The following is a 14,888-nucleotide window of genomic DNA, read 5'->3' as shown; positions in this document are numbered from 1 at the left end:
CACTTATTTCATCATCCCAAAAAAAGTCAATATTCATAGAACTCATAGTCCTCCGTTCTCCCAGCTGGGGCTGAACATTTTTCAAGCCAGGCTGAAAAATTAACAATATTTTTAATTGCCGGGCTGAGGCTAAAATATTTTTAAGGGGCTGATTTTCAGGTGAGGTTCATAATGAAGCCATCCTCCTGTTGGGAACAATTTCCTTGTAAATTAGCAGCAAGGGAGAGTGAAAGACCTATTTTTAACAAGTATTGGAAATGGTTATTTGTCATGTTACCGTTAGATCTACCTTCACTTGCTTCAGAATTGTCCCTTTCATTGTCTAAAGTCATTTCTTTGACAATATTGGCAAGGTCAGTGGTCCTAGTTTGAGGTTGGAGGCGACAACTCATTTACCATGGCCATTTACTTTCATCTAAGGATTTTATTGACAGCCTTAGATAGGTTGAAGTTAGTCAATGGTCTTATATCTCTGTTCTCTTGCTGGCCTCGGTGGCGGCGGGTTAGAGTCCTTGCCTGCCCAGCTGAAGGTCACGGGTTCGAGTCCCGTATGGGTAGATTACCCCTGCCCAGGGCATGGATATCAGTTATTGTCTATCGTTGTTATGTTCTATCCTACCGATGTAAAGGCCAATCTGTGCTGTTTTCGGGGTTAAAAAAATAAATATGTAAATAGGTTTTCTCTGTCTTTCTTAAGACCTGATGACATGAGGCATCAACATAAGTTGATGTTTGAGTATATGAACCTGAAAATTAACTATGCAACCGCCAAACTTGTACAAATGTTTGAACAGAGGACAGAACTTCTTATAATTTGGTTCATGAATTCATACTACCTGTAGTTATTTTCTACTAAAAATACATCAATCTCTTAGAACATTTCCAAGGTATGCATCGTGTAATCAGGCCATTTTGTCTACTGTTGTATTCCCAGCTGAACCACTTAACCCTGGGCTATACAGAAGAAATATGAATATGGCCCATTAAGGCCTGGCTGGGTCATTCTCCCAAAAAACATGAATTTTCTATAGGGAATAAAAACTTTTTGTTTGTATAAGAACCAAAATTGTGTGATTAGAGTTTGTCAATCATAAAAGCTAATGACTTAGGTGGCAGAGATCGTTAATAATGTTTACACTGTTTTTTTATATTTTTACTTTTGTGTTGTCTACGGACATGACATATGTATATTTTTCCACGACAGAAGAGGAGTATTGTGTTTACTTCCTGGAAAAAGTTTATTTTATTTGTCATTGGACATTCTGTCACCAGTCATAGCGTATCATCATTTCCGTTACTTACTTATCTCTCATGTCTGTGGACTGCAGAGTTCTCGGACAAAATGTCTACGGACATGATGTCCACGGATATGACGATTTCCTCTAAATTAAGTTATAGTTGGGACCGACAATAGGCAATCGTAATTAGTAAAAGGTGCAGAGTTATTTCTTTGTATATGTCCATGATCCATGGACATGACTGATGATCTTGGCTCTTTAAACAAACTTAACTAAACCTTTTCCTCCAGCATTAAAATAGTCTCTGAAATAAGTGTAAACTCAAACTACCTAATATTGCTGACAATCTCCTTCTCTGCGCTCTGGTTGTTCAGGGCTGCCACCATCTCCTATGATGTATTCCCCCTTTTCCTGTGTGTCCCTTGACATTGCTTTTTTGGGTAGGACAAATGTTAATTATTTTATAAAAAAAACTAGCTGACCCGGCATACTTCGTACCGCCTTATAATCAACGAAAACTTTAGTTACACCATTTATAAATCAATAGTGGCTCTACTGATTTTAATAATTTTTGACTTGTTGTAATGCAATTTAAAAAATCGATAAATTGCAACAAAATATGTGTAACAATGGCTTGTTAGGAAAACATTTTCTCTATTAAATCTACATGGGATAGACCGGGGGGCGTATGCGCAGGTTTTTTCAATGCATTTTCTAATTTTTATGTTATAACTTAAAAAAATTTAGACATTTCGGTCTTATAAAGCAGTTATCAAAGTCAAAATTTTGTGGGTTCAGTTGTTGGACAATTTGTGTTTTAAAGTGAAAAAAATGTGATAAGGTCAAAGTCTGTAAACATGTCCAGTTCTTGGGTGAAGTTTACGCAAGTTGTTTGACTGACGCTCAAAATTGCGTGAGAATAGCCCCTATGGAGCAGCATTAATATTTAATAACTTTTGGCATGCTAGTTATTGCTAGGTTCGGAGAAGTGCACTGAGTTAACATGCCCTGGTCTACCCTATACATTCAGATTATTCTCTTACGCCAAGCATATCTGATACACAATTTTTGTTTTGTTATCAGGTGCACGGACAAATAAAGCGGATGGTTTGCCAACTCGTCAACATACCACTTATAATTGACCATGAGAAAAACATGTGTTTTCTAGATTCAGGCCACAGCCACTCACCTTGTGATCTGATTATCATCATTGCAAATGCAACACGAATTGGAAACTGAATTCGTTTAAACTGGGAAGGTATTTCGTTGGGATCATGGGAATCCTCGTAATGAGAACTTCCTTATCCTTGAATTTTTCTTGAGTATAGTCACGTGAATCACATTGATTATCAGTTTTATTTAATCACCAAACGCATTTCTTTAAATACTTTTGGTTGGTTTAGATTTCGAAGCATCATGACCCCCGAGCCAACCTTTAGCTGTAAAATGTTCAGTCGTAAGCGAGGCACAGCTAAGAGGTTTAAAAATTCAGATGGATTGTTGGTAACTTGGTCTTTGCATGTTACATAATCAATAGATTTGAGTGCATTCAGGGTACCGACTATTATATGTATTCTTGAACTTGGAATTTCTAAGTTGAATTCATCTACATCTCCGTTCTTAGCTGCCAAAGTTGCTCGCTCACTCAACCATTTTTGATTTTTGTGGTTATCAATGATGTTCGGGTAGACAGCTCTTTCAATGAAACAAAATTGCAAGCATTCCAAGGAAAAGAAATCAATCTGCTTGATTCGTCGTCAGGAACACAGCCATTACCAATAATCAACAATTGCTTGGAGATTTGTTTACGCACAGGGTAGAGACGTGTTTGTTGATATCTCAACTCAACCTGTGCTTAGCTTGATTTTAATATTTAAATATGTTTTAATTATTAAAAAATTTGTTATATTATTATGAAGCTCAGTCATTAAATTGGTAAAAACAAAAAACAATCTTCTAGTTTTGAGCGACTTGATAGCTTTTGCAGTGTTACCAACTCCTAAAAGAATACCTCCAGAATCAAGATTAATTTTTTTCTTGAACTTCTGCTATTTAAAAAATGTTTATTCTGTAATCAGGGGCTCATGCAAATCCAGAAAACCTAATATCTTTAAAACCGGTGCAGCCGTTCTCGAGTTGTAAATGGTGTAACTAACATGATTTTTGACTTTCTTTTATTTATATGAATAGAGTATCTAATGAAACAGTCCAAAAAGACTATTTTGGAATGTTTATATAGTTTTTAATTTTTCAATGACAGATTTCATGATAAAGTATTTAATAAAGATTGTTAATACAATAAACACCCCTTCGGAAATCTATGTGAGACTGCCCACGGACATGACGGATGTAGACATTAAATTTGGGAAGTATAATTTTTTCTTCACTAATTCGTCACTAATAGTAATAAAAGGCTACATAAAATAATAAGTCAGTTTAGTTTTGTTTTAATATTATTGTTTTTTTTTATGGCAGCCCATGGACATAATTATGCACGATTACAGGAGAATGATCCGGCTACACAATGCATAAACATACATGTTCTAAAATCATTCATATGAATACATAAACATAAAAAATATGAGAACATAAAATATAACCTGTTCTGATTTGGTTCATGCACATGAACCAAATCAGAACAGGTTATATTTTATGTTCATGCATTCATACAAGTTGGATGATTAAGAGAAGTATGTTGTGTTCATTCTCGAGTTCATTAATCTATGCATAACTTGTTCTTGTATCATATAGCCAGAGGTTAAGATTTTACCTTTTTTCCTGACTGTTTCTTACTTTTTAAATGAAATGTTGAGGCAAATTATTGTGATTTTTTTGCTGTTATGTTTCCTGGGTTTCCTCCTCATTGTTTGCTGTCTGATGACTACAGTTTTGGTGAAAGTTTGAACTGATGTCATGAGGCATCAAATAATGTGGTGGATGCCCATAAGATACGATTGCATCCGGGAAGCCTTTGCATGAATTTTGATTTCTTTCGCCGGATATTCTCTGCTTTTTAGGATTTTGAGGATTGGGATGATGTTGGCCTCAATATTCCGAAACCTCCAGAGTTGTTATTCTTGTTCCGGGAGTCTAGTCGCCAGTGGTCAAGTGATATGAAGTCGGACGCCAGCTGTCAGACCACAGATCCATGCCAAGAGGAGTCTCAGAGTGATGCGGAGCGGATGGGCCAACTGCATGATCTGGTGATTAAAAATTTCTGTCCTTTTATCCATCAAAATTCTTGTCTTATCAAGGCTCAAGGTTCTGTGGGAAATTTGCTTCCATGGCTCTTTGGGAGCATTCAAGCACAGGCTCTAGGTATAAATTTGCTTAGTATAGTTTTTGCTATAATATGACGTGGTGTCAAAGATAGATCTCACTTATTGTTAGTTGAAGCTATCTTCCAGATTTTCCTCAACTCTGGGTTCAGTCAAAATAAGACAAAAGTACCAATAACTGTTTAGCGATATCTACTCTTCTACTGGCGCTGCGTAATTGAAGTAGTAATGCTATGCTATTTACTACAAAATACAATAATTTTGAATGCATGTTTCAATGTTGATACCACATGTTGCATTAGTTTATTCATGATTTTAACCTCTGGATTGGTTTTCGGTTTTCATCTGTACTGACTCAAAAGTTCTCCTTGTTCAATCTGGTCTGAGAATGCCTACTGCCGAGTACGAGGAACATCACTATCACCTTGATGAAAGCATGGAGTAAACCTGGAAACCAACCCAGTGTTACACTACCACTCTGCAGACATATTTATCAGAAACTCATTCGTTAAGGAGGTTCTGAGGAAGTTCCATTAAGGAACTCATTCCATTCCTTGTAATTATATAATTAATGATGTATTGGCATTTAATTGGGTTGAAATCAAATTTTATTTTTTGGATAATTGCTCATTATATTTTTCTAAATCAAATGCCAGCCAGAGCTTCAAATGAGAGTGTAGCTCCATGTGGTTACAATTATTGCTTTGCCAGTTACATACCTTGGGCAAGTAATCTGATATCCCTCTTGTTTCACCGAATATAAGGGGTACAGTAAATTCAACAAAAGGTTATACTGTAAGGTTAACACGGAAGAATAAAGCAATTGTGCCCAGTTTATTTCATAGCATTTTGATTTGACTTTGTTCTTGGTCAGTGAATGGTAATGAATTGGACTCATTAGGTTTGCAGAAAATCTTAAATATACCTCATGGAGCATGTTCTGACAGCTAGTATTGTTGCTGACTCAATTACATTTTTTTATCTCTTCATAGATAATGGAGGCTGATCTCATGAGGGAGCAAATCTCAGTGTTACAGCAGGAAAAGCAAGAGCTTCAGGCATTGATTGATGCTAATGGGTAAGTTCTTTGTTTTTATTTTCTGTAGGTTAATATAATTAACCTAGTCCATATACCTTTTAAACATTTAACCAATTTTATATTGCTGCACTAATTTTCATCGTGATATTGCCAGTTTCTGCACTAATTTTTTCTATTAACACTATTTTTGGTGTACGGGCATTACAATCTTAAGTGCTAAGTGCTCCCTACATTTTTTATTAATACTTTTGTGTAAACTGCCTAATGTGCACTTTCACACAAATTTTTCTCTGAATACCATTATGGGTATGGGTACTGCAATATAAGCGCCTAGTGCTTCCTTTGGTTAATTTAGAGCTAATTTTTTGTGTAAACCAGCCTTGAGTGGCCTCTGTTCTTTCAATCTTTGGGTGTTCGTTTGAGTCAGCTCTGCACTTTTTGGAATGATGTATTTGCAGGCAGAAGGATGGTGCTGGGGACGTGAGTGGGGGTGAAGTGGACATGGAGGACGTCTCAGCCCCGAGCAGCGTGGGTGGGGGGGCGTCGCCCGAGTGCTTTGAGATGGTGGGGCGGGAGGACGAGGAGGAGGAAGAGGGCATTGTGGGCAGGGAGGAAGGCAGGGGGAAGGAGATGGACGTCGGAGGGGAAGTGGTGGACGGTAGGGGTGGTAGGGGAGGGGGCAGTGGGGGCGGCCCAGGGTCCTCCTCACTGTCGTCGGGTGCAGCGAGCGAGACAGGTGGCTGGACTAGGGTGGACGACCCACTTAAACAGCACCCCTCCACACCCACGCTCAACTCGATGGCGTCCACCTCGTCTCCGCAAATGCCCTCCGAGATGACTCCTCAGAAAGTAGCGGAGGATGTGTCTGAGTGGCTGCCCAGTGGAAGCTCTGCTGGAAGGTGAGCAGGGGTGCTTTAACCCCTTCCAATTAAATGTATTTTCTGAGTACAGTAGACCCTCGTTAATACGAACAACATTATTACGAAGTTCTCGTTATTACGAAGCAATTGGTTGGTCCCGACGAAAAGGCCTACCCAGTCTATAGTAAAAGAAATGCTAATACGAAATTTTCGTTATTACCTACTAAGGCATTTAGGTGGATATAAACTTTCCTGCGATATCATCAATGATATACCTTTAGGTTCTCTTTTTGTACTGTGTTCGAGAGTGTCAATTTTGGTTCTTTCTTCAGTAGGAGATACTTCAATATGCACTCAACATTATGCAATAAGCTTCATTCCTGTGGAATTATGGTGACCCACTCATTAACGCTTGTAAATTGGACGTACACTTAGACCTCTTCCTATGCGCATTGGATTTACGAACTTTCAGAGATACGAGCATTCGAAAAATTCAAGTGCGCCCGAAATTTCAAATTTGGCGTCTCGTCATTTAGGGGTTAACACTAGAAAGACTGGGGTGTATGGCTACTATGATGTGTACGGCTATGACTACTAGTAATCATTTTAAATATTTCTTTATTTATGTAAAAATTAATTGATAACTTCATTGAATATTACCTTTTTCTTTATTTATCAAGACGACTGAGTAATTATTTTGAGAAATCATTTTATAATAACAAAATTTAAATGAACAGCAGTCACCAATCGCCACTATGTATGGAAAATATGCTGCTCATATCCATTCAAAATGAAATGCATAAATGTGCTAACTAAAACATCAAAATGGCAGGGCGGTGTTTAGTGTAGTGATTTTCTGAATAAAACACGTATGTATTACCGTTACAAATGAAGTAGAAACGTCTGACTCGTCATTTTGATGGGTGTTGGTCTTTAAAGGTGTACCGGTGGTATAACTTCATTTTTACGTGAAAAAATTAAATTGTATTTTAACAGAATATGTACCATAAAAAATAAATAAAAGTAAGGAAAATTAAAACAACAGAAAAAAAAATTGTGGGCAATATGATTAAGTAAGTAGAGTTTACCAGTCAAAATTACTGGTCTGGTTCTTCTTGTATTACGGTGCTGTTGTTTTGGGGGGACAGTTCATCACAGTGCCTTGGTGGTATGCATACCTTGCTCTGGTAATGAGTATTAGATCTGACACGCATAGACAAGTGCTTATGTTCATCCATTATTTTTAAACGTTGTTGAGTTGTTGGAATGAAACCTTATATTGGAGAGCCAACTTAAAGTTAACTACATATCTTTTCAATTTCTCCAGAAATAATTGAGGGGTAAGCGTGGTGGCCACCCCCATCCTCAAACCACCACTGAAGGTGAGTCAACAGCAATGATTTGCCTGATGACTTTGAGACATCTTTTATTTCACGATGATTCGAAGGAAGATTTTTCAGGATTGCTGCAGGCAGAAAAATGAAGGCACTCAGTGGATTTGAATTCGGTCAGGGGAATCAGTGAAAGTTGGGGAGTCATTTTTAAGGGTCAGGGAAAGTTAATGCTGTGACATGTGAATGAATATAACTGCCAATCTATGGGCTGTCTTTTTCTTTCAAATTTGACTCATAAAGACGGTGTAAATTTACTTGTGGAAATATATAAATTGGATGTGTAACCATTTTTCTTGTTGATTTAGGAAAATTGTGGTTCTGATAGCATTGCATTGCCTGGCATTGTGTATATATTATTAATAAATGTATACCTACTGTTTTATTTCTTCCAAAAAATTCTCAATTGAAACTTATCTGAATGGTTTTTGTGCTTTCATTTCTTTTTCAGGAAATTGCCGAGTGCTTTCCGACATGAGGTGCTCTCCCGCTGCTTTGTCAACACATCACGGCGAGAGGGTTCTCTTGTTGAGGACATCCTGGCACCGGATGATACCCCGGCTGATGGAGTCTGCCATGACATGGGGGCTGATGCACGAATCCTAAGAGTGGCCCATCTCCTGGCACGCAGTCTTCCACGGATTGTGCCGAACGTCGTGCTTACTCAGAGAGAGGTAAGGGAGGGTGGGGAGGAGGTTGAATTTCAATTTACTCATTTTAACGTCTAAATTTATTGACTATAAGACGAACTGGGTTGTCCATGCTAAGTTTTATAGAAATTGATTTTGAATTTGAGAATTTTTTTAAATAGATAGTTTTTTTTTGCTATAATAACAATATCACCAATGTATGGACTGTTGATTTTGTATGGATATCTTTATTAATAAATTAGCAAAAAATATTTTCAAAAAATTCCGTACCAAATTATTCACAAAATGACATAAAGTGATTGCTTATTGTAATTTCATTTGTCTCTCTAAATAATGTAGTGTACAATACAATTTTTTCGAATACCTTTCTAAGTATTTTTGAATCTTTTTTCCTGACCATGCAGAGCTTTTAATTTCAAAGGAAGTTTATTGTACAGTATTATCCCTGAGATTTCAGTTTAAAAAAAATTAGTGATGTCCTGCAGTGTTCTTAGAAGCTTAGTTGTTTTTCTATTGACTCTGGTGTTGTTTTGGCAAACAGATGGGCTACCTGAAAATGATGAAAAAGCATTGAAAGCTGTCGTACTTGCAAACTTAATTCTAGTGAACTTTACCATAGTCTTATTTTTTCACATAATGGTATTGAATTTTATTTGCTGTAATTATTAAGCACCATATTCTCATCAGTGCTGGAGTTGGGCTGGTACGGCATACCCCCAAATTCCAAACTCCTTATAAGCTTACCAGTTTAGCTACCTTTTTACATTTGTGAATAATAGCCCTACTGTAAATTTTTCAATGGATTTCAGAAAGAAAAATCGGAAGTGATTATTTACTTGTTCAGAGTTATGTCGTAGCACAATTTGGAACTAATATAAGAGTTGAAGTTTGACATTTCAATCACGGCTGGATACAAAATACATATTCAGATGTTGGCAATTTTTGTTGAGTACTGCCTAAATTTTTTTCCCAACTACAGCACTGATTCTCATTACATATTTGTGAACTGAAATGGGTGTTTTTGATGAAAATACCATCTTGTTGTATGGGTTTTGTGATACTTATGACTAAAGATGAGTCGGTTCTTAAATTTTTTAGGATATTGGCAGTGGTCCGGTTGTTCCCCATTGGTTCTCGGTTCTTGGTACTCGGTTCCCAGGATGAGTTCTTATTATCTGAATTAATGGCTAGTCCTTAATGAACAACCACAGGAAATGAATGGAAACAATTTCAGTAAAGACATGAATAAGCTGGGAAACTGTAACAAAAAACTTCCGATCGTTTCCATAATTTTCTTTACCTAATCAAAAAGTTTAAGTAACTGGTTGTTAAAGAATGCATGATCGATCTATATGACAAACTAAATCAGGCAGCCAATGGGATTAATCCTATTTTTAAAACTATTTAGTTCTTTCTCCAGGTTTTGTTTTAAAAAATTCAACATTTTTTCCTATCTGGACCTAATCTAATCTTTTATGACAGAAATATATATTGCATACAGTACTGAACAGGTGTTCACTGAAAACAATAGTGATCGATGTTGATTTTGAAGGGTTGTGTGAAATATGTTTGGAGCACAGTTAACATACTGCATGGATAATTAGCATAGCACCAGGATCATTAGTGAAGCTCTCCCAACTTCTGACCACATAATCCTTTAATTTGTTGTAACTTCAATTCAAAATATATTCCGTATTCTGCCATGCAGCTTAAATTGTTTTTAAAATCTTTTTTTCAAACCCGGACACTGCAAATCAAATAATTATGATTATGAATTACTTACGGAGTAATTATAAGGACCACCAATTTTTAAGAGCTAAAATGGGTCGAAATATGTATATTCAAAATTGCATAAGATAATAGTCATTTGATTATAACAAAAAAACACACAGTGATTGCAGAAGCAAAGACGAACTCTTGCCAACGTCAATAATAAAAATATTTCCATTACCGTATATGTCTGAATATGTATAGCCCCCCTTTTTTTCCAAAAAAGCCTGTGGTAAAAGTAAAGGGGGGGTCTATATTCAAACGCATTTTTTTAACTTTTCCCAAAACTGAAGCCTCAAAAATAGGGGGGGGGGGGGAACTACATTCAGAGGGGGACTATATTCAGAGAAATATGGTATTTCTTGTTTGAATAGCCCAGTTTTGTAAAACTATCTGATTACATCATTACATTGCGATGATTGCAACAGCAAAAAGAAGATTGAGCATATAAAAGAGTTTAAAAGAATTGCTGATAATGCTGTCTTTAATTTATGGTATTTTAAGTTGTGAATGAAAACTGAAAGAATATCATGCAAGACACTGGCAATGGCCTTGAAAACGCTGCTGACCATCTAGGATTTGGGTGCCAAATTCAAATCCTCGCCACCTTTCCGAGCCAGTTCCATGGTACCGACTGTATGCAATTGATTCTTGATATATACCGGTTCCAAAGTCCAAGTACCGGCTACCGAGAACCGGGTCCCGGAACCGACCCATCTCTACTTATGACTTTTAATTTATAATGTATGCTTGTCCTACAGGAGTTGATACCTTTGATGATCTGCACAGTGTGGCTGCACCCTGATCCCTCCGAAAGAAATCGACTCCTCAGCCTTCTCTTCAATCTCAAGAAAAGGCCAACTCCTGAGGAGAGACAAACCATTCTTGCAGGTGGGGTTTTACATGCCTAGAACATGCATTGTGTCGTATTCTTTGTGCAATCCTTCATCCACATTTTTAAGGCCTTAAAGTCTGATTACACGATGCGTGAACATGTGCGAATCAATGTGTAAATGTCTGCTGACTGCTCTGGTGAGATGATGAGAAGATGACGAAGGCTGAACCCAGTGGTAGTGTGTTGATGGATGATGAGAGTTGATGGCTGAATCGTCTTGGATCGTGCAATCTTAATTGATGATCGACTTATTAGATGTAAACCTTTGTAGAAGTGGGCTTTTTTGACTGTTATTTTCGTGCATGTGTAATTGAGTAGATGTGTGAAACAACCCTTGGATCCTTTCGTTTATTCTGTGTTCAATTTATCTTTGCGGGTGAGCTGGTGTGGCTAAAGCAAGTGGGGGTGAGGGGAGGGAAAGTTACTCGACATTCGACTTTCCCTTGGCCAATCAGCAGACGGTACAGTCCAACCGGCGAGAGTTGTCCGATGGAAGTTCAAAAGGAGGGGCGGAGAACCCTGTGCCAACACGATTTGCAGCCAATAGCTTTCCCCCAAACGTACCTCACAACCTCACCTAGTCATACAACGTTGTCACATGCATATGAAGCACTGAAACAAGCCTGAGCCACCAAAACAATCCCTTTCTCAAGGTCGTTTTACACGGGGCACGGAATTGCGCAGGCTTAGAGCTGCATTAATTTCTAAAATGGCGTGGAATTGCACAAATGCATGAACAAAATTAGAACTGGGGCTATTTTGCCATCTCGCATCCGCGTATTCTCGCATGTGTTCTAGCAATTCACCGCTTTACACGAAGCAATTTTGATTGCACCTTCGCACGTACGTCAGATTGCGCAATTCCGTGTACCATGTAAAACGGCCTTTAGAATCACCAAAACAAGGGATTGTTCCTTTGGGTCCTTTGCGCTCCTCGTCCCTTCTGGCTCCTTTCTTCACGGAACCCTTTTGTTTGCTAGTGACGTGGGCGTTTCCCTTTCTTACCTGGCAGCCTTGCCCCCTATCTCGAAATGTCATCGGACAACTCTTGGCGGCTGGACTGTTGGCATGGCCTCAGTCATTCGCTCTCAGACCTCCGTCGAGTTAACATTGTGAATCTGCTTATAGAGCAGTGTTGCCAAACCTCACATGTTCTCCTTGCATATCTTCAAGTATGCCTTTCACCAACGGTGCCTCATTCAGCATGGTAGCTGACAATGTCATGGGCTTCTGTGAGAGGATTATCCTCAATACCTTCCAAATGAGTAGGTATATTGTCTTGGCACCAACGTTTTAAGTGGCAAACTATGGCGGATATGTATGTAATTTGGCTACTGTAAGTTCGCTCCTCATCTATCTCACCCCTCCCCCATCAGCAAAACTTTCCGATGGTGTCCAGGCTCTCACAAAAGCTCACCCGCAAACATTAAGTGGTTATAGATGTCCATAAATTTGGGTGTTTTTTCTGAATGTCAGTCCACTTGTTTTTCTTAAAGACCGGCTGCCATGCAAGTCAAATGTGGTAAGAAATCCCTTAAGGGTCACGTTGTCAGATGCTTATTCACTTGTTTTTAAGGTGTTAGCACCTAGGTAAACCTCTAATGAGATGTTGAAGGGTGTTTTTGTGGCATTATCAATTTCTCTCCCTTTACTTGAAGATTGGCAATAAGACATTATGAACATGGGTTAGCCTTAAAGATATTTACTATGGTAAGAAAACACTGCCAACCAATTGTTGTCTTTTGATTTGTTCCAGGCATAGTTGCCATTGCTAAGTGTTCGGGTCTCTCATTGGTTGAGGGTGAAATCTTACCTCAATGCTGGGAGCAAATTGGTCATCGACATATGGAGCGAAGACTTCTTGTGGCAGAGTCCTGCAGTGCATTGGCACCTTATGTCTCGGTTTGTTGTTTTTATTAAATTTAAAAAAATTGCTATTCAAATGTTATTAATTTTAATTTGTTTTTGCTTAAATCAGTTGGTTGTCAAAAAAAGTTTTGCTAAATATCTCAGCCGCTTAAACAATGCTAATGTGATGAATTTGGAGGTGAGTAATTGTTAATTTTTTCATAGATCATTTTGCAATATTTGTGAAGAATAAAAATACCTATTCAGATAATAGTTCAATATATTATGCAGAAACTGTAAAGTAATAACAAGGTTTATGATAAAATATTTAATTTTTAGCACAGGATTGTAACTATGTTTTTCTTCAGGCCACAGTGAGAAACTCCTTGATGCTCTCGATGCTGCAGCAGATGCTACTCGAGGAGACAGAGGAAGAAGTCCGGGCCGCAGTAGTTACCAGCATAGCGCTTGTGGTTGCCTTTGTCGACGATAAGGACAAATATTTTCAGGTCTTATACAATTTCATTAACTTTAGCTTTAAATTTCTCACTACAGTTAACTCCTAATTATCGGTACTAATAGATGTTAAGTGAGAACCAGATAATTGGTAAAAATTAGGGATGGGACCTTCGAATTGTCGATTCATCGAATACCTCGAATAATGAGCTTTTTACTCTATTTGATATTCAATGAGTGAAATTTATTAATCATTCGAATTTCGAATACACAGCACAGATCATCCATGATTCTAATTAAATCTGTTGACGATGGTTGGGTCTTACATGAAGGGTTGCCCATTAGGTTGGTTCGATTCTTTAATACTATTTCTACAAGAACTTATCGCTAAATTAATCATTAAAACATAAATAATGCTGATGACTCTACGAGAACAACATTAAGAAGAATGCATACTTTTTAATGCACGCGAGATTGGCTTTTCCTTTCATGACACCCTGTTGCATAGTGAAATTTACGTTTTACTTATTCTAATTTTAAAGTATTTGTCAATTCTTAATTTAATTTATGGTTTGCAATAAATGCAGTAAAGCATAACTAATGATTAGAATGCGTGAAAATCGCAAATGCGATAAATGCGATATAGATGCGATGAGATATTCGATATAATGCAATATTCCTTAACTGGATTGTTATGATATTTTTATGCAAATTTGCCTTTTCGACGGCAAAATTCGTACATTTTGTGCTGAGCGCAGTTTAAATGCTCAGCCGACACTCACCGCTTAAAGCATGTGAGCGATTGGCCAGCTGCTAGTTGGCTGGGACTCTATGTGGCCACGAACGTCAAGTGGGTACGGGCAAGCTACACCTCCGCCACTGTATGACTTATTCCTTAATTTATTATTGTTCTACAACATAATTATTTAAAATATTCCGTATTTACTCATACAACTGTGTTTCATTACATTTCATCGTCATCTACCTCATTATGAAAATAAAAAATAGACGCTACAAAATGCGATAAACTGTTATTGAAAGTGCGATAAAATAAAAATGAAAGTGTGATTTTCACGTATCTCTACTAATGATATAAGCTTATAATATGTGAATATAACCTTCAATATGCATTTAATAAAAAACAAAAGAATTACGGTGCTGGCCATGTGCACAAGTTTGATGTAATCGTGGATGACAGTTGCATTAAGATTTAGTAGACGTATTGAAGAACATAGAATGACTTGCTAAGTGTTCAGCATTTTTTTATTTTTTGCCTTTTTTATTTAAAACTGGTGGAGAAATACATCCAAAATTTTCTCATAATCAGACAATGTCAGCTTCTGCAACCTTAATTTTAAAAAAATTCAGAAAATCAGGCATGTGCAGAAAACAAAGGAATACACAGAAGCCATGATAATTATAGCTGTTTCAGGGAAAATGTATGGTTTTCTGATGCATTGGAA

General features: G+C 37.4%; 1 protein-coding gene across 1 annotated transcript in view; it reads left to right on the top strand.

The window, feature by feature from the left end:
• The window catches only part of LOC124163460 (RAB11-binding protein RELCH homolog), a 36,928-nt gene that overhangs the window by 1,604 nt on the left and 20,436 nt on the right, over positions 1 to 14,888 (top strand). Inside the window, exons 4-10 of the mRNA XM_046540380.1 lie at positions 4,256 to 4,441; positions 5,509 to 5,594; positions 6,014 to 6,454; positions 8,258 to 8,480; positions 10,988 to 11,117; positions 12,878 to 13,023; positions 13,338 to 13,478. Coding sequence (XP_046396336.1) covers positions 4,256 to 4,441; positions 5,509 to 5,594; positions 6,014 to 6,454; positions 8,258 to 8,480; positions 10,988 to 11,117; positions 12,878 to 13,023; positions 13,338 to 13,478 — 1,353 coding nt within the window. The remainder of the gene's footprint in view (positions 1 to 4,255; positions 4,442 to 5,508; positions 5,595 to 6,013; positions 6,455 to 8,257; positions 8,481 to 10,987; positions 11,118 to 12,877; positions 13,024 to 13,337; positions 13,479 to 14,888) is intronic.

Source organism: Ischnura elegans, chromosome 8 (genome assembly GCF_921293095.1).
Source record: "Ischnura elegans chromosome 8, ioIscEleg1.1, whole genome shotgun sequence".
Lineage (NCBI taxonomy): Eukaryota > Metazoa > Arthropoda > Insecta > Odonata > Coenagrionidae > Ischnura > Ischnura elegans.
This window is presented reverse-complemented; position numbering and strand designations above follow the sequence as displayed.